The sequence below is a fragment of the Syngnathus leptorhynchus genome, chromosome 1 (assembly GCF_054491065.1).
Source record: "Syngnathus leptorhynchus isolate UIUO chromosome 1, UIUO_Slep, whole genome shotgun sequence".
Classification (NCBI taxonomy): Eukaryota; Metazoa; Chordata; class Actinopteri; order Syngnathiformes; family Syngnathidae; genus Syngnathus; species Syngnathus leptorhynchus.
Genome location: NC_141195.1, coordinates 14848641 through 14867305, shown reverse-complemented (window position 1 = coordinate 14867305; position 18665 = coordinate 14848641). Strand labels below are relative to the sequence as shown.

General features: G+C 38.0%; 2 protein-coding genes across 4 annotated transcripts; one reads left to right on the top strand and one right to left on the bottom strand.

Annotated features, from left to right (window-relative positions):
• Positions 1 to 344: 344 nt before the first annotated feature.
• On the top strand, positions 345 to 9228 carry cd99 (CD99 molecule). 3 transcript variants are annotated; one of them, XM_085936444.1, is made up of 13 exons: positions 345 to 597; positions 2830 to 2862; positions 3098 to 3157; positions 3693 to 3725; positions 4111 to 4152; positions 4258 to 4293; positions 4608 to 4661; positions 4772 to 4840; positions 4943 to 4975; positions 5427 to 5447; positions 7494 to 7610; positions 7708 to 7758; positions 8046 to 9228. In XM_085936444.1, the coding sequence occupies exons 1-13, from the start codon at positions 537 to 539 to the stop codon at positions 8072 to 8074; spliced, it is 639 nt and encodes a 212-aa protein (XP_085792570.1). In that variant the 5' UTR covers positions 345 to 536; the 3' UTR covers positions 8075 to 9228. The 3 variants fall into 3 exon arrangements, with proteins under 3 accessions (XP_085792570.1, XP_085792490.1, XP_085792652.1); XM_085936364.1 differs by having other exon boundaries at positions 4255 to 4293; XM_085936526.1 differs by lacking the exons at positions 7494 to 7610; positions 7708 to 7758; positions 8046 to 9228 and adding an exon at positions 6308 to 7487 and having other exon boundaries at positions 4255 to 4293.
• Positions 9229 to 9428: 200 nt separating this feature from the next.
• prkx (protein kinase X-linked) lies at positions 9429 to 16152 on the bottom strand. The gene is made up of 8 exons (XM_085936110.1): positions 15649 to 16152; positions 14894 to 15062; positions 12887 to 13150; positions 12540 to 12659; positions 12077 to 12172; positions 11673 to 11730; positions 11199 to 11276; positions 9429 to 10884 (listed from the first exon to the last, which is right to left on the bottom strand). The coding sequence occupies exons 1-8, from the start codon at positions 15788 to 15790 to the stop codon at positions 10759 to 10761; spliced, it is 1053 nt and encodes a 350-aa protein (XP_085792236.1). The 5' UTR covers positions 15791 to 16152; the 3' UTR covers positions 9429 to 10758.
• Positions 16153 to 18665: the final 2513 nt, after the last annotated feature.

Genomic DNA, 18665 nt, shown 5'->3' with positions numbered 1-18665 from the left:
GCGCAAATATCTTGTGTACCGTTTTACATTTCACACTTATCACTTGTTGACGTTTTCAATCACAAAAACATTCCAAATGTAATTCACCTTGCATGCACTAGATGGGAGTAGAGGTTAACGTGAAAGCAGCCGCTCCGCACTAGCCGCGATTGTAACTTTTCATAATGCTCGACTGAGTCTTGACACTTTCTCAATTCCTCTTTATATATATATATATTTAAAAAAAATATATAAAGTATTGTCCTGCTCAGTTGGATGAGTCATTTAATTAGTCACACAAAGTGAACATGTTTTCTTTTGGAGAAACGCCCCGCCACACCCAGTTGATCTGGTACCAAGTTGACTCATGAGAGCTTTTGTAACTGGATACCACAGAGCAGTCGTGTTCTCTCCTGCGCTGTTCCCTGAAATATCCCCGAGCTAAACACGCACATTGGAACGCTCTCGAACCATATACCTCATTTTCATGTAACTTTCTTTCCTGTCTGGAGACCGAAAAACTCAGGAGCGAATACTTTTTTTTTTATTCTGTCAAGATGAAGTTTTGCTTGCTACCCGCTTTACTTCTCCTGGTGACTGGGGCATTGACGGAGGATGGCAAGTTTCACCCCCGTTTTTGTGTCGTGATTGCATAATTCTTGTTTGAAAATGGAGATAATCAGTCTTTCGGTATTCTTATGCTATACGGCCACAGTGGTCGCCAAGCAACTATTATTTCGAGAGTTCCCCAAACTGCCTCTCTTTGCACGGGGATTCTGAGTCATCGTCTCACATGAAAGTTGCGTTGATTAGATTTAGCTTAAACTTAACACCCTACCTTAAAAAAACTGTTATTACTTATTATAAAGTGCGCAGTACTATTATTGCAATTATGATCCAGACACCATGACTAAATCTTTGGAAATTGACGTAATGGAAAAAAAAGTAAAAATACTGTACTTATTACCTCAGTCTAGAGCGCGGGTGTTTCCTAATGTTCTTTTTTTTTTTTACTGCAAAATTACTTTTGATTACGATGTGATCGTCTTGTTTTATTTAAGAAACGTCAAAGTAAATTAAATATTGTAGCTTAGACTAGACGTGACCTTTTTGAAGCTACTTCCAATGCCCAATGCAAAGGGCTCCCAGTTCCATGCACATGTCTGAAATTAATGTTATGTGTACTTATGTTATTATTAATATTTATTTATGTGAGTGGATTGGTCACGTGACTGAGTTCTCATAATAATAAGGAAACATATACTGTATCCATGCAACTTCTTTTTTCTATATATCATCGCCGATGTTCACATTTTCAAATTGTCTCTTCTATAACATTCTGAAAGAAATCATTTTCCCAATATTTTTAGAACAAGCCTGCAGGTTACTTACTAATGTGGTCCTACTTAGTACCCACTGGCACTACATTGGTGACCCCATTTTCAGACGAGTGCTTCACTTGATTTGCACATTTGTGTCATCTGACACCATGTGCATTCATCAAAGAGTGAAAACCACAAATATCACATTCACAATGTGACATGACACAATAGTCCCAAAATCAGGACAAAATACACTGAAGCAAATACCTCTTTCTGTTTCTCAAAACGTTACAGTCGAAGTTCATGTTTCTGGAGCTTTGCTTTGATGCTTTGGACTTCTGTGACAGTTGCGTCCGTAAGGTCTTCTTTCCTGAGTCTCAGAGAGTTTCTTCTCTGGGACCTGTCATGGAAAACTACATCAAGTATAAAGGTTAGGGTATTTTTAATGCTCCCATATGTTTCTAAAGGAAGCAGTAGTGGTTAGCACAGATGTCCCACAGTCGTGATTGTCGAGATATCTGCCCTTCCTGTTGGAAGTTTGCATGCCATGCTTGCGTAGGTTTTCCTCCCATGTCCCGAATGGCAAACACTGCATGCTGGGTTAGAATTATCCATAGCACACAGAAAAAAAAGGATGATTTCGGATGTCATTTTTTAGACTTGGCTATACTAGTCTAATAAACTCTAAAGAAATTATATGATTAAATGTATATAAATGCACATGGATATAGACTGATGTTTTTTTTTTTACTTGAAACACAATTAGCTTTATGTTGCCTATCTTGCAAAGAATCTCAGTAACAAAAACAACATTCATAACAAACAGTAGATAGTCCGCATTGATAAATTGCGTATAAATGATTTCACGTTTCAATCAGTTTACTTGAAAATAATAAAAACTCAAACATTTCAAATGTAAAAAAACAATCATGACTTAGTATAAAGTAATAAACTCTGCATAAAGCTTTCATGATAAATAATGCAACTCTGCTCGCTCTCCATTAACAAAAGCATTTGACCCACAAACTGTTCCGTCATTCAAAGCTTGCGTGGAAGAGGAAAGCACTTATGAAGACTCACCAAAGTGGCTCTGCATGAAAAAACATTCAATAGAAGCCAGAGTTGCTCATAACGTCTTCTAGGATGGTCTGATTTTGTCAACTGCTTTGGGCTCCTGTTGTCAGGTTGGAAATGGCACCAAATCAGCAAACTGCAAACTGGCAGAGACTAAAATAAATGAATCAAACTGCAGAACCTCTTGCTGCAATAACTACAGCCAGATATTGTTGTCACGCTTTGTGAAGTGTCTTTTTATTTGGTTAAGATTAGGGCATTGGGGTTGGGGGTCAAAGTTCATATTGGCACATATGTTTGGACAAAATATAGCAAACTTTATTATTTTGATCTTGATGACTTTGTGGTTGTAATGGTTGTGCTTGGGTTCAAAAAGTAATTCTCATTAATGAGAGGAGAAAAGTGTAGAACCAGCATAAATGTAATCCGAAATTGTTCTCTGTCTTTCATACAGGATTTGACCTGTTTGATGCTCTCGATGACGTAGGTGAGTAGTCCTGGGGAGAATATTTGATACATTATATTTCAGTCAATTATATAATATGGACATTTATGCCAATTTAAGGTAAATTGTTGTTAATAATTAGAATGTTATTTTCATAGTTTGTTAATCAGAGCTCAAAAGACCTGTGAGCAATTTGTATAGAAATGTTGTTTCTGTTACAAGTGTCTATATGGAGTGAAAAAACGATTCCCAACACTTTTTCTCTGTTTTTTTCTAGACCCAACACCACCAAAACCAAAAGAGCAACCAAAAGCCCCAGACAATACTAATCTAGATGGTTTGCATACTTTTTTTGACATTAGCAAGCTTAATGATTTATTATGATGGCTTTGTATTTAAAGTGGACGGACATATGACAGAAATGTTACTTTCTGGGAAATCTCCCCATCCAATCTGTGTGACAAGCAAGTAAATCTTTAGTGAGCTGCCTATTTTCCATGCGCTACCTATTTGACACATCAAAATCGGCTAATTATTATCCTTGCGTGTATTCACAAAAGCAAGCGCATAAAAGTATCTTAATGGTACGGATGTTGTGACGGTGTCCTTTTTATTTTGTTACCTTTACAATATCATATACAGCAGTATTTGCTGGGCGGACATTATTCGAGTGTTCAAGTTGTGTCAAAGATTTTCCTGGGCTGTCATTTGTAAAAATATTGCACATCCATTTCCAACTCAAATCATTAATGACAAGTCTTGAGTGTTCTACGCCTCAATTTATGTGAAACCCTAATGGATAAATTATTATTTTTGTTTTTCTGTTGCTACCCCAAACTAATATTTTAACTATTCTTCTTGTCTCCCCACAGATGGTCTGGACCTTTTCAATGCCTTAGGACCAGGTAAAATTACATTATTGATTTAAAATCACTCCAACTAGACCTTCAAGTTTTTGTTGTATATGCAGATTTTTTTTTTTTAGGTGTAACGTTAACTCAATAAACAAAACCAAAATAACGTGATGGCAGAATGCATCCTAAAACGTATTGCAGATTTTTACAGTGAGTACTTAAAAAGACATTCATTTGTCTATGGGTGCTGCCCCTGCCTTTTCTTTACACAGAGAGCTAATTTTAGCATTAGCTCATAGCCAATTTTTAATTCATCATTGGAAACTTTAATCATTTTCCTTCTAATTTCCTTTATTTATAATTGCACAAAAAACTCACAGTAAAAAAGTATTGGTTAAAGTAAAGCTTATACGTTGTCTGTATTTTTCTTTTCAAGATGAACCAGAACCTGAGAAGCCAAAGAATACTGGAGATTCTGGTAGATTTGGTCGTCTTTTTTTTTTTTTTTTCTTTGAAAAATGATTAGAATAGCAAACAGCCTGAACTTTTGCATCTCTCAAACTTGTATTTTTGTATGCAGAAGGCTTTGGATTTGATCTCGACGACGCTCTAAAACCAGGTAATGCTTGTTCAATAACCTTCAGAGATCATTGTCCCAATGTCGAAGGAAAACATTATTATCTGTTTCGCAAAACTGGTGGGACCTCTCACATGAATTACATGTTTTGAAAAGAACAGTTCAAGTGAACCATTAACTCATTCACTGCCAGTCCAGTTAAAATGAATCTTTGACGTCTATAGCCGTCAATGGCAGTGAATGAGTTAAAAGCCCCGACTTAACAGACATTTGTGAACCTGACGAGCGCTTTTTTCCTTGAAATGTGTTGTGAGAGCGTTTTCCTCAGGTCATTTTCTCTCTTCTCTTTGTTTAAGACCCAAATCCTAAACCTGACAAACCTGTGGTCAAACCACCAAACCGCGGTGGAGGTAAGTTTGAAAATTGTCGACTTGATTTCACTTTGTTTCATTGACATGCTTTGTGCATAGCAAGTACTTTTTTTTGTCTTCAATATGATCCTTTGGAATTTTCCACATAGGGGGTGGTAACTTTGGTGACAATGACTTACTTGACATAAGTGATGGTGGAAACTACAACCCTGATGACGGTAAGACATCTTCTGCGAACGTTTGACATTTTTAGTATACCTAATGCTAGATTTTTTTTTTTTTTGTATTTGAATGCCTAACATACTTTGTTTTAATCATAGGGCGTTCCGGAGATTCTAACTATAATCGTGGAGGTATGTTAAATCTTGCAATATAATAATAACTTTTTGCAGGTAGCGTCCCAGTCAAAAGTACTCATGTCAAAGTGTGACAAAGTTGTTCCGTCAAATCACGCACAGCACGCGTGCACATCCGACCACCCGCTCATCATACACAACTTCCCAAACTTGGTTGTTTGAATAGTTATTTAAGGCTTTGCCTCATTTCTTTGTGTTTGTGATTATAAAAATTAAAACCATAGAGCGTTTGAATAGCTCAATTGTTGTTTCAAGATCAGATCTTTGTGATTGTAACGTCCAGAAGGAGGAGTAGAAATAGCGTTGCCATGGAGATAAAGTAATCCTCACTGGTTAGCTTACTTAGCTATACTAGATGTCAGTCAGTTGTATGTATATCACTGCAAACAACATCTACAAAAGTCATTCACTCGACAGTAAAAGAATAATTCTTTTGTTATCTTTTCAGGTGGTGCTGATAAGCCTCAAGGTAACGTTATTTTCGACTTCTACCTTTCCGCTTTTTGTCTTGGTAACTTGTGACTTATGCTGGCATCATAAAATCCCCCCCTTGTGCCCATGAATCACATTTCCTGTTTGAAGACTGTGTACCGTCGCTGCTTAGAGCTGTTTTGGTCGCTGTGGTCATAATTTAATGCGAAGCGAGCATTTGAGGTTTTTAGGTTTGGTCTAAGCTTTATCCTACCAGTGGAGAATGGATTTGATGATGAAACGGTTTGGAAATGTCACATCAAATTATTTCTAAAGGACATACACACAATAGCAAAATGAGCTACTTGAGTTATGTGGGAAAAAAGGGGAGCGTCATAGTCGCCGAAGCACCTTTAATTATTGATTGAGCTGCACAGACATACAAATAGCAAATGACAACACTTACAAACTCCTGACTGATGTTCACACAGAGATTAAGCGACCATCTTTGTGATGTTAGTCACCAGGCCACATCCCCTTAAAGGTACAAAGCTCAGTTTGTGCTTACGAGCAGAAAATACAGTGCTTTGTATGTTTCTGTACGTGTTTGTGGTGGTTTCGGGGGGCTGCATATTGGGCGCAGAAGTAAACTGAGGCTTGGTCATGTGTTCAACTTGTATGTCAAGGTAGCACTGTTTTTTACTTTGAATGGCAGCTTAAGCTTGCCAGCCGCAGAGGGCAAGGTCAATACGTGCCACTTGAAGTTTGGGCTTTGAATGGATGGGCAGGGAACAGTGAGGAGGAGACCTCCTTGACTTCCAAGGCCATGGTTTTTGCTTTTGCAACTTTAAGAAAGGATCGAGGCTCCTGGTCTAGTCTGTCTGGCTAAAACTATGCTGCAATTTTGTGTTGTTGCAGATCCCGACCTTCCGTGGCGACAAATCCTGAAGATGCTAAATTGTAACATACCTGAGGAAATCATTATGTGGATGTCCAATATAAAAAAGACCTTAGTACCGCTCTTAGAGAGGCTCTTGGAGCTTGTGCAGGCTATGCCCTGAAAATGATTTGTTTTTCTACTTGACGTTTACATCTTTTAGTAAGTTACTTGAATCCGATATGACAATCTAAAGGAAGTCACATGGAAATGGACTCGGTTGTGCGTTGTTTAGCTCAGGAGGCTTGTAGGATTGATTTCCGAGTGTTCTTTCCTGCCTGATGATCTGAATATCGTGGCTTGCATGTTGACGGGTGTGTCCGTAGCTGTAGAGCTGTCTTTTTGTTTACGAGGTAGCGTGAATCGTTTTCTAAGGAACATTATTTTGGTTGCTTCTTTGTAAAATGAAAGTCACCACACGTGACAGGATGGTTAAAGCGAGCGGGCGTTTCGTTGGAATCAATAAAGTACCTACCAACTGACAACAATAATCACAGTTGCGTGTTTTTTTTCTGTCACCACCTCATGTCAACATATCAAGACACACCCGACCGAGCACATTCTCATCATAGCCAACAATAACAAGTAGTTGTCAAGAGTGCCTTTGTTCGTTATCAAATAGCTGGGCATGCATTGCACGGGGGAAGTCGTGGCTCATGTAATGTCCACGAGGGAGGGACAAGCCAACAAGCGGGAAGTCCGACGGGTTTGGGCATCAAAAAGATAGAAACAGAAAGTTTTCAAGAGTCTACTGTTTCTTTTGATAGCTTGGGTCCAGAACACAACATTCTGTGGGTGCTAAAAGATCATCCCAAAAACTCTCTAATGGCTGCCAATATGGGGCTGCTTTAAAAACTGTTGGCACTGAAAGAGTTAATCGATCAAAAGTTCATTTTATATAAATGCAAACATCTGACTGCGATCAACTCATCAAGTAAGACGGTGTCTTTTAAACATTTGACATATTTTTCCAGAAGTGATATGTCGTCTGCTTTTTAATAGGATGTACCTTGGCAGATTATGATCATTTTGTATTTTTTTTTTAAGTCAAGGTCTGACTGGGTCGAGGACTGTGTTGTCATCATATTCTATGATAGTTATCAAGTCAATGTAAATTCAAACAACTCAGATGTTGCTTACTGTGTGGAATTATCATTTGTCCCGCAGAGGCCAGTTCCGGAGCAATCGGGGGAATCGTCAGCGCCATCGGGGTGGCTCTTTTAGGAGCGGCGTCTAGTTACTTTGCTTATCAGAAGAAAAAACTGTGTTTCAAAATACAGGGAGGTACGTAGCCCGGATTACTTACTTGCATACCGTTTCGGTCTGACCTGGTTCCAATCTTCAAAGACAATGATGGCTAAATGAAACATTTTGTGAGCAGGCGCTGACCCAGAAAGTGGTAAATCACATCCTACGCAGTCTAACCCTCAAGGTAGGTTATTTTAGGATGAATTTACTGCCAAACCATTTTTCACTTCCTTATGACTCACAAATGTACGCTACTCGTATGAACAATGGATAGAAAAAGTCTGCACACCTCTGATCAAATACGCAAACAAATTGGACAAATCATTTCAAAACCAGACCAAAACATTTTTTAGGGAGGTGAAGTTAGAAACAAGCAAGTGAGATAAGCTCTTATCACTGGGCTGCCTTCAGAATTCACCAATCACATTCAAACTTCACTCTGATCTTTTTTTTTTTTTTTCTTGAATTCAGTTTACAGCAACTTGCTCAGGACGTCCTAGACAGCCCAGCACCTTCTCCGCAAAAAAACAAGCCTCCTTGACGGAACGACAATTAAAGTATCCGTGTTTCTTTGTACCATAGTATCGTCTCTGATATTTCTGCTGCTTGATGTTTGGCTTTTTTTAATCTTGGCGGATACATTTTAGTGGCTTTATCATGTAATGGTAACACTTCTGAAGCTGTCATTTCAGAAAATCGTGTTGTACTTTTTTGTTATTGTCCCAATGTTATGTGTCATCATTTTTTTTTTTGGTGTGTGATTTGTTTTCGTTTTGTTTTGATAAATAATAGAAGTATTGAAAAACAGGGGCGGAGCCAGAACTTTTTCAATGGGGTGGGCCGGGGTACCACAACCACTCAAATGTACTTTGAATGATAAATCACATTTGCACAATGTGGAGACGTCGCAAATTATTGCCCAGTTAGTTTCATGAAATAAAATGCATGTTTATCAACCTCCCCCAACACACTAATAATAATAATAGCGAGACAATTTTTCATATAAGAGTAAAAAGCAATGTTTTGCTCAGTTAGATTTACCAGTTTCTTTGCTTTTCACGTACTTTGATTTAAATGAAATCATTTCATGCACTGATTTTCTTGCTAATTCTTCTCAGTCATATTGATTGTGCGTTAAGTGCAAATCTTAATTAATGCTTGCTACAAGTTTAAAATAGTTTACTCTTGAATGATACTTTGATATTTTGCATGCAGCTCAATAGTTTTGGTTTTAGATAGACAGTCAGTCTAAATGTATGGTGGCAGAGTATCCAAGTGCCTCGTGATTGTGAGGAAATGGAAGAAATAATAATAATAAAGAAATAATTATCTGCTCCAAAGAATCAAATTTCCAGAGAATCAAATCATTGGGCCCATCACGTAGCTCCGCCCCTGTTCTTGGTGCAGGTTGTTTTTGTTTTGTGATTACTCATGTAGAAATGGAGGACAATTGTATTTTGTTGTTACATCGGTATCATATTCGGCGTTTGAGTTTGCTGATTGTTGTTCAGATGTTTGGGGGATTTTGGGAGGGGGGGGAGCTTTATCACAAGCTCAGTCATGGAATTAAATTCATAAGTCGGTGTGCTTCTGTATTTTCATGTGTGAATGTCATTTGTTTGTTCATGTTTGGAATTAAAAGTGGAGGGAGAGATTTGCATTTGTTTTCAATATTAAACCTGCGTGTCGAATACATTTTAAGATTCGGATATTTGACAGCAGTCATTGATACAGTTGTTTATATCACAACAAAAATTTTGTTCAGCCCCTTAGAATTTGTAATATCAAAGTGGAAATGATTCATTGCGATGAAACCATTCAAATCAGAAATGCATTTTGAGTTCTGTATTTTAAAAAGTACGCAGAATTGAAAACAACATTCCCATTTTCAGTGCTCACAATTCTGTGACAGAGGCAAACAATTGAGTCAGTATGTCTTTGTCAAAGTCTGTTTGCAATTGCTAAGAATCGGAATTTTTTTCCCCAAGTATTCAACGCTAACCTTTTTCCCCTATTTCATTTGGTTACGTTTTTTTTTCAAAGACATGGCTGGAAATTTGCATACACTTCAAAGATTGTTTTTGTCATGTCATTCATTAGGTGTAAAATTTTGAGGAAAAAAATAAACTCATTTTTATATTTTCTAACAGTGAAATGTAGAAAAAGTGAATCACAGCGAATACTTTTGGCATGTTGGGTTTAGTATTTTAAGAACATTCTATATGTACAAATTTTGTTCCTACCCTCTCTCATTTGGTTGTGGTCAAGTAACAGATATTTTAAAATGGAATATAGTATGCATTGTTTGGAGCACTGCTACCTTGTTCTAATATCACTTATGATGACCACTGAGACCAAAGTAACAGAGAAAGCAATACTGGATGGAGAACAGAGAACCATGAGCAGCTTAAAACAACTCCTTTTTCAATTATTTTATTCTGAGTCACGCCACAATGAGAAGTTGAGGACACATTTCAAGTGAAATTATGAAGTAGCAAAAACATAAGGCACCTTTTTGCTGCCTTTTGTAAACAAAAAAAAGTTGTATTTTCCAGTAATACTTGCTTCTGGCCAAGAAGTCACAGGGTTCAGAGGTCAGACAGTAATAGGCCATTGCAATGAAATACAAACGTTTTAAAAAGTAGAAAGTAACAGTCTTGTTTTTTTTTTTCTTGCATGTTTAGGCTCAGAAAGATTCATAATAATAATAATAAAAATTGACAACAAAAAACAGACAGTTGACCAGAGTATAAAAAGCCTGTTTGTGGTATGATGGTTAAAGCATGACTCATTAGGATTTAAAGGGAGACAAAGAGCTGTAACGTGCCAACTTTGAGGAATATCAATACAGCAGACGCCAAATATTCATGGGGGAAAATTCCAAGTTAATTATGATTTGAAAAATAAAAGAAAAGTTTATGAGTTTGAGCGTTAAATATGTTGTCTTTGTAGTGTATTCAATTGAATAAAGGTTGAAAAGGATTTTCAAATCATTGTATTTTGTTTTTATTTACACAATTTCCCAACTTCAACTGAATCCGGTTTGTAGATTACGCGCCCAAAAAATCTGAATTTGTCAATTTGCAGATGCCAACCCGTGAACATCTGGGGGTCCACTGTATTCCCTGAACATTTGTTCTTTGTGAAGTACTTTTTCCATGAATAAAACATTCTATCTGAGTTGTCAGAAGTTTTTGAAGATCTCCAAGTCTCTTGGTGGAACAGATGGGTCTTTTTTCCATTCGTCATTGGGATAAACCTCAAAGTTTGTAGTGTCGCCCTCATGGGAAACTTTGGGAACTATTGGAGGCTGTGGAGTTAGCCATAAATGTTCCAGTTACAAGCTGCAGTTCATTCAAATTCATTTAACCTCGTTTTTTTAATTTGACAACTAATCAATTATTTATGATTGTTTAAAATCATTCTGATCTTGAGTGGAAAAGTGAACATTTACAGTGTGCACCCCTACATTTTCTACTTGCGCCTCTAAAATTTCAGCTTTCATGCCACTGGGCTCCTTAAACATATCAAAAGACAATGTTCCCACTTGTCTTGCATCTTTAAATTCAAACGACTCAATATGGTTCTTTGAGCCAACTATTCAAACGTTCCAAAATGACTTACTTTCAGTTTTCTCAGTGGAACTGTCTCCCAATCTATGGCCTTGAACCAACGGTGCTTTTTCACATCATCTGCTCCATTCTAAAGTAAAAGAAAGAAGGCGTGCATTTAATATGAAATTGCCAACGACTTCATTTAAAAAAAAAAAAAAAAAGATGTGCTCAATTTTGGAAATACGCACATCCATCTAACTTGATTTAGAGAGAAATAAGAAATTCAAGTTTTAATCACTAGTCAAATTGAACAACAACAAAAACAATAAATGAGCCGTCACGCTGATAAAAATAACCAGCTTTTTCTTATTTGCATAATTTTACATAATAGTTCTACAGCTTTCAGAAAAATAAACTTGTATTGACAAGGAACTGTTTATACAATGATGGTGTAACCCAAATACGTCAATATAGCAAATATGAAGTTTTATACATGGTAATAGTTTTTAGTTGTTCAAAAAAGTTAGAGAAAAACCGAACTGACCTTCATATTGCCCAGCCGTCTGGCTCGGTCAATTACCAGAAATTTCTTGATTAGGTCTCTGTGGAAAATAATCAGTCTGTCAAATTTTCACCTAGATTGCTGCACCAAGGCACCCCCTAGTGGCAAACCACGCACAATACAGTTCACAGAAATAATTATGTATTTGAATTTTTGACATGGCATTGAAATCTTCTATATATTATTTTGACTTCACACTAAAAGTATAGTAAAGCATGTCATCAGTTACTCCAGAAATGTATTTGACTGTATGCAATAGTGATTTTCAACGTGACAAAAACATACAAGTAGTACAATCCACAAAATAAATGTTCACATTTTGTACAATGGGAAATTCTTTGGTGAGATGCAAAAGATCTGCTTTTCTTGTATGTATGAAAGCTTACTTGACGTAGAAATCCAGATGCCGTGGGAAATCCAGTTTCCCCGCCAGGATCTTCTGGTAGATTCCAAATGGATTGTCATCAAAAAAGGGTGGATGCCTGGAGAGAAGAAATAAGAACTTCATTTCATTGGTTGCGAGCACACAAGATTTGAAGGTGACCAGCTCATCACACACCACTCTTGTTTAAATCTAGTCATATATGAAAAAATATACATTAAAAGTAAACTTTGAGGAAAATATTAAGGGGGGAGGGAGGATATTGCGCAGTACACATGCTGACCTCACCCAGCACAATGACTCAGAATGAGAATTGATGTTAAACTGTGTAATGCTTCTCGAATTTTTGCAGCATGCAAACACATTCACATGGTATTTCAACATAATGCTTCTGTTTCTACATTAGACTTTGTTTTCGTCAGTGGCTGTGACTTCAAAATGAGTAGTGTGTCTATAGCAGTACGCACCCAGCCAACATTTCAAAGATGAGAATGCCAAGAGCCCACCAGTCCACTGCACGGCAATGACCTTTGCTCTGGATAACTTCTGGAGCAAGATACTCAGGGGTGCCACATAGAGTCCAGGTTCTACTCCGAAAGAGAAAGACAAAAATGACGGCGGGCTTCTACAACATTCTGTTAGCCATGTTTTAGATTTACCCTTTACAGTTTACAGTCACTTGTGAAACTCTTCATTATGTCTGTATCATACAACTTGCTCCCTCTTTATTTAACAGAATGAAATGAAACCAAACATTTTTTTTATTTTTTTTGGCGTGTGGAGGAAATATAGCAAACATGGATAGTGACTGTACCTGTCAGAAAGCTTCTTAGCAAAGCCAAAGTCTGTCAAGCGGATGTGGCCTTCCCTGTCCAGCAGGATGTTCTCAGGCTTCAGGTCCCGGTAAACTATGTCTTTGGAGTGGAGGTACTCGATTGCGCAGACAATCTCCGAAGCGTAGAACAGACCGGTGGCGTTACTGAATCGCCCTCGGCTACGAAGATAGCTGAATAACTCGCCGCCGGGCACGTAGTCCATCAGCATGTAAAGGAAGCAGTCGTCGTGGTGCGTCCAAAACCTGACAAAGAAAAGAAAATCTTGTCAAGTGTACAGTCAATATGACATTTCCTTTGGATCATTTTAGAAAACGTTTACGGAGCATCACTTAACCACACAGTTCAATACCGTTGAACTTGGCTCGATTTATTTGCAAACATTACAATTCAGCATGAAAAGTGGGTCTATTTTAGTTCAGTGCTTCTCAAATCAAAGGCAGCACGGTGGTGCATTGGTTAGCACGTCCCCCTCACAGTTGAGAGGTTGCAGGTTTGATTCCACCTTCGCCTCTCCCTGTGTGGAATTTGCATGTTCTCTCCGCGCCTGCGTGGGTTTTCTCCGGATACTCTGGTTTCCTCTCACATCCCCAAAATATGCTTGATATGCTCCAAATTGCCCCTAAGTGTGAGTACGAGTGCGGATGGTTGTTCGTCTCCGTGTGCCTGAAGACTGCTGGCATAGGCTCCAGCATGCCCTCGACCCCCGTGGGGAAAAGGGGTATGAAAAAACGGATGGATGGAAATGGCTTCTCAAATAGTGGGGCCTTCTGAACGCTTGTTACACTCGATAAATGTAACTCTCAAAATGAAAAATGTAGAATAAATACAGAGGTGCTAATTTTCTTTTCTTTCTTTGTGTGGTCATGGATGTTTAAGGTTGTTGAACCCGACAATTACTCTGGTCAGTTTGAAGCCATATCATTGTATTGGTTTTGTTTCATTAACAGAGGAGCGGCAGCAATTTTGTATGTGTGCACAATCATTTATGTAGTTATGTCAACAACGACTTGTTTGATAAGTGTTCTCCTGTGATGAATAACAAATGATGTCACAAGGTTTTATTTGTTAATACAAAGGATAAAAGGCTAATTATCATCGTGACACTGAAGTTAACAAAGCAAACAGTTAGAAAAGACTGATTGCTACTTTTGTTATTTGAGATAAAGGAGAGCTGAAGAAGCCTGTGTGTGATGCGATTAGTATTTTTTTTTTTTTTTTTAACCTTTAGGTAGAGTAGGGCAGTGCTGCTTGATGGAAATATTAATTGCATGCTGAGGAAGGTAAACATTTACTGTTTATTGGCTAAAGCATCCTCTACAAATTTTTCGGCTTTTTCAAAGTCTGGCAAGCTCAAAGGATTTTTAAATGGATGATGAAAGTTTTGTAATAAAAATAGCAATGGTTTGAAGGTTGACGATAACATTGATGGTAACTTTCCATAGCGTTTTGCATTGTTTTAGCTTTAAGCTAGCAGAAATCTGCAAAACTAAATTATATGGTTTGGTTGAATATTAAGGCGTTTAACTCATTTGACTGCTCTAAATATCAAATGACCATGTTATCAGAGAGGGCAGGATAAACATACTGTACGATTCTTCGTGATAGTGGGGTTTCCCAATGCATTAGTTTCATTTTTGGTGAGGTATCACAGTGCATCTCAAGTAACGTTACAAATAAACTGGATTCCAAATTGATCGGCTTCCAATTGAGCTTCGAGGAATGACTATGTTTGGTTTTCATATTCACAGTTTGGATTTTTTAACTGTACAGGGGTCCACGTTTTTAATAGTTATGTAAAATGTAGTTTTTAAACGTTCACATCGATGCACATATCATAAGAGTACAACACTGCCCTCATAACAATGATCTAAATCAAGTTACAAGTTGATAGAAATAAAAGCACAAATATGAGAGCTTATCTTCTGATGTTTTGGAAAGTTTCTCCCACCCATGAAATCTTGTAGAAACCTGAAGAACAAACTCACAGTCGAACGAGGAAGGGATGGTTGACCTCTTTCAGAACCGCTTTCTCGTTGTGTACGTGCTGCTCCTGCTTCAGGCGGATCACATCAGGGATCCTCATCTGTTTCAGAGCATAGAAGGTCCTGCTCTTCTTGTCCCGAACTAGGAATACTCGCCCAAAAGTTCCTGTACCTAAACAAAAGGGACACAAGGGAGAAAAGAAGCAAGCAAACTATTATACAGAGCTCATTGGAGGATTGCCATCTCTAGTACTTCTGATGAAAGTCCCAAAAGCCTAATTTTATATTTTGCCATTTGGAAAAGAGTAATATGGCCATGCCATCCCCCATGTCTTGGTGGGAGTCAGGGCAGCGACAAGAAACTATTTGAACATTCAGAATCATTGTCTGTTTTCCTTCTGTTTTCCATTGTATGCTTATGGTTAATTTAAATGTCAATAGATCTCAAATATTGTGCAGATGACTTTTATATCTTCACAGGCTGAATTGGAAACATTTATCACCGTTTCAGACACTGGGTGACAACAATACGTGACAAACCAGGCCAGGAAACATGATCATGCTTGCCTCCTTCCATCTATGACGTGGACAGGCTGAGATGGGGGAGAAAAGAAAAATAGCCACGCACCCAAAGTCGGTGTGCCACTCATAACAAAAGAAACCTTATAAAAACGAGAGGTTATTTAAAAAGGAGGGTGGGGGGATTTTAGTCCTGACATATTTTTTATGTATCCCTTTAAGATGTACTGGCAACTTACCTACTGTAGCGATGCTCACCAGGTCGTCAAGGCAGTACCTAGGGTGGTTGTTTGATGCTTCATCCAAGGAACTGCTACTATTATTTTCTTTCGAGCAATTGGTCTCATTGCTTACTCCGGTATCGGCTTTGGAGGACGCCATGAGTCATGTCCGAGGTTAATAATTATTTTGGTTTAAAAATGTCGGAGGTGGAAATAAATACACCCATGTCATATTCCATGAAGGAACTAAAGGAGAAAAATGTCAAAAACGTAGTGACATTTTATCCGAGGTACAGTCAGTGAACATTTGGGCCTCCAGACAAAAGAAGTTGATGACAAGTGATAGCGACAGCTGAGTGGCTAGCTTGAAAACAAGCTAAAGACCAAAGCCTCGCAACCGTTGTTAAAATAATTTGAAACTACAAAGAGGTATAGCATCTTTAAAAAAATGGGTATAGACGAATCCTACGCCTCCGCATTTCCTCATTTATTTTCGCCGTACACACACTGGTACGCATGCGCGTTGTTGTTTTTCTTCTGGGTTTAGTGGCGGTTGACAACCATCATATGATATGAATTGACGCCGCCTACTGGCGTGGAGTTTGTTTTTAATTTTCAAAACATCTTTTTGTATTTTTTTGAATTAAAAAAAACATTTTAAAACGATTTCAGTAAGTACTTAAAAAATGATAAACAAGGCAAATCAGTATTTGTACGTTTTACCCGAGTACCAGGCCCCTCACCCAGCAGGCCGATAGTCAGGGGTGGGGTGTTATTGTCTGTTGTTGCTTCTGCTGTCATGGACTAAAGACATGTTCCTCCCTTCTGCCACACACTAATCTATCTGTACTTCTACAGTTTTGGATGATAGGTCTGGTTATGACCCTCTGGCAGCTTTATATGCGATGGATGTCCTTGCCTCGGGGGCACTATCACATGAAATGATTTTGTAAAGCATTCTTGCCAAACAAGAAATCAGGGGAGGCTGATTTCATTGAAGCATGGGGTTGGGTCTGTGATGGTTGCTAGGCAACTAGAAGGGAGAGAGCAGGTGAAGGGTGATGGTCATTTCACTTGTCTTAATGTCCTTCTCCTTCCTATACGGACCTTGTTGTCATCTTCTTGTCTTCATAATTAATTCTTCAATTTCTTATATTTACAAGAACGACTAATGCACCGTATTTAGACAACAGACACCTTTGAAACAAGCTATTATAATTGGCTATGCATTTAAATTTCAGTGCTTGGGTATTGCATTCCTTCATATCTACTAAAAAAGATTTGCTTCAACCGAGCAATAATCCTTAAGACCCTATATAGAGCGCAAGTCCTTTGCATCAGGGGTCAACCGGTGGTCCGCGGATGGCTAGTGGTCCGTGGCAGTACTGCAGGTGGTCTGCGAAATTGGAAATAGAAAATAATTGTAATTGTAATAATTGTTTGTGATACAAGAACCAAAAAAAAGTGAAAAAAAAGATATAATTGTAATGTTTTTAAAAATAAAATCGATTTCTTATTTTGGTGCAAAATGAATTAATATTCTGCCAAAGCAGTGGTCCCCAAGTTTCTTCTTGGTTATTATGGTGGTCCCTTGGACAAAAACATTTGCAAACCTCTGCTATAGAAGAAAAAAAAAAATGTATCTGGCTGTAAGTGGTATGGAAAAATGTAGCTTTTGGCTAGTTAAGTGTATTGTTTAAAACAGTCGACCCAACCATCACGTGTCAAAGTAATGAAAGCGTTGTTGATTGAAGCAGCAGAAGCAACAACAACAGAAAACTCAAATAAAAAGAATTTTAAAAAGACAAAATTTAGGAAAAAATATGCATTTTTATTTCTTATTTTGGCATTGAAACAGTAATAAGACCATAAGTGCAGACAGTCGTCGTTCCTGCGAGCAGTTCACTAAAACACCACACGAGCGATCGGAGATGGCGAATGAATGGTTTGTACCTAACAATAATTGCTGTGCTTTTATCATCTGCATGACAAAAATAAGAAGACTTGGTCATTCCTAAAATGTTTACATCAATGCCTCAATTTGACCTGTAATTGATTGAAATCCTGTACCCTGCCTTTCACCATGTCAGTTCAGCTGGAATAACTCCAACCTTCAATGACCCTGAACAGGATGAACAGTAAAGAAAATGGATGGAAGTATCTCACGCTCTCTATCCCACGCACACTCACACACAATAAAACTTTGAAATACCAAAAGTGCTCTTAAATCAATGCGCAATACAAACCTTTGGCCTAAAATAATTCATATATGATTACATCACTTATTTAATGGGGACATACTTTCCCCGTTCAGTGTCATGTGTTGTCTTTTTCTAGATCTTGAATGATTCTTGCTGATTTGCGAGACAATTGTTTCGACTCAGGAACATGAAACTCGTAGCTCAAAGCACCACTGTGTCTCGTTTGTTGGGTGGGAGAACAGAAACATGAATTAGTCAATATTAAGGGACAGTACAAAGCATTTGATTCCTAGTAAAGAGCCTGAGGCAATAGAGAAAATTAAGCCTCAAGATGTTTTTTTTTTTTTCCGAGTTGGATCAATTGGTCTAGTTTAGCGTGGACTAGTACAATTCACCTTAGCTGTCAAAAGTGTGACCTTGCAGTACTCATTTTTTTTCTACTGCTGATTCTGTTATCGGCCACGAGAGAGCTGCAGCCTATTGCAGCTTACTTTTTGCATGCATGTTTTTGGAAAGTGGAAGGAAGCCAGTGAAACTGAAGACAATCCAAGATGAATGAAATGAGCACTCAAAATTGTGAGTGTTTACTTAAGTGCATGTGACGGACCTCTTGCCCAAAGTCATCTGGGATAGGCTCCAGCTAAGTATCAGGCTAAGCAGTAGAAAATGGATGGAATTAGATGAACTTTGCAATACAATACAGATTTGTTCATTTGTATTGTTGAGAGAAATTCTTTCAAAATGAAAAGTGGGATTTTTTTTTTTGCAAGTTCCTTGTCAAGTTTCCATTACAAGGATGAGAGCCATCATTCAATCTGCTTGCAAACATTCCGT

Bases quoted from the DNA above. Each gene is read 5' to 3' on its own strand.
- cd99 (XM_085936364.1), top strand. From the start codon at position 537: ATGAAGTTTTGCTTGCTACCCGCTTTACTTCTCCTGGTGACTGGGGCA. The intron at 5,448-7,493 runs GTAACGTTATTT...TTTGTCCCGCAG, and splicing joins TGGTGCTGATAAGCCTCAAG to AGGCCAGTTCCGGAGCAATC. The intron at 7,759-8,045 runs GTAGGTTATTTT...TCTTGAATTCAG, and splicing joins TACGCAGTCTAACCCTCAAG to TTTACAGCAACTTGCTCAGG.
- prkx (XM_085936110.1), bottom strand. From the start codon at position 15,790: ATGGCGTCCTCCAAAGCCGATACCGGAGTAAGCAATGAGACCAATTGC. The intron at 12,660-12,886 runs GTACAGTCACTA...CTTTCGGAGTAG, and splicing joins GCTAAGAAGCTTTCTGACAG to AACCTGGACTCTATGTGGCA. The intron at 12,173-12,539 runs GTGCGTACTGCT...TCTTCTCTCCAG, and splicing joins ATCTTTGAAATGTTGGCTGG to GCATCCACCCTTTTTTGATG.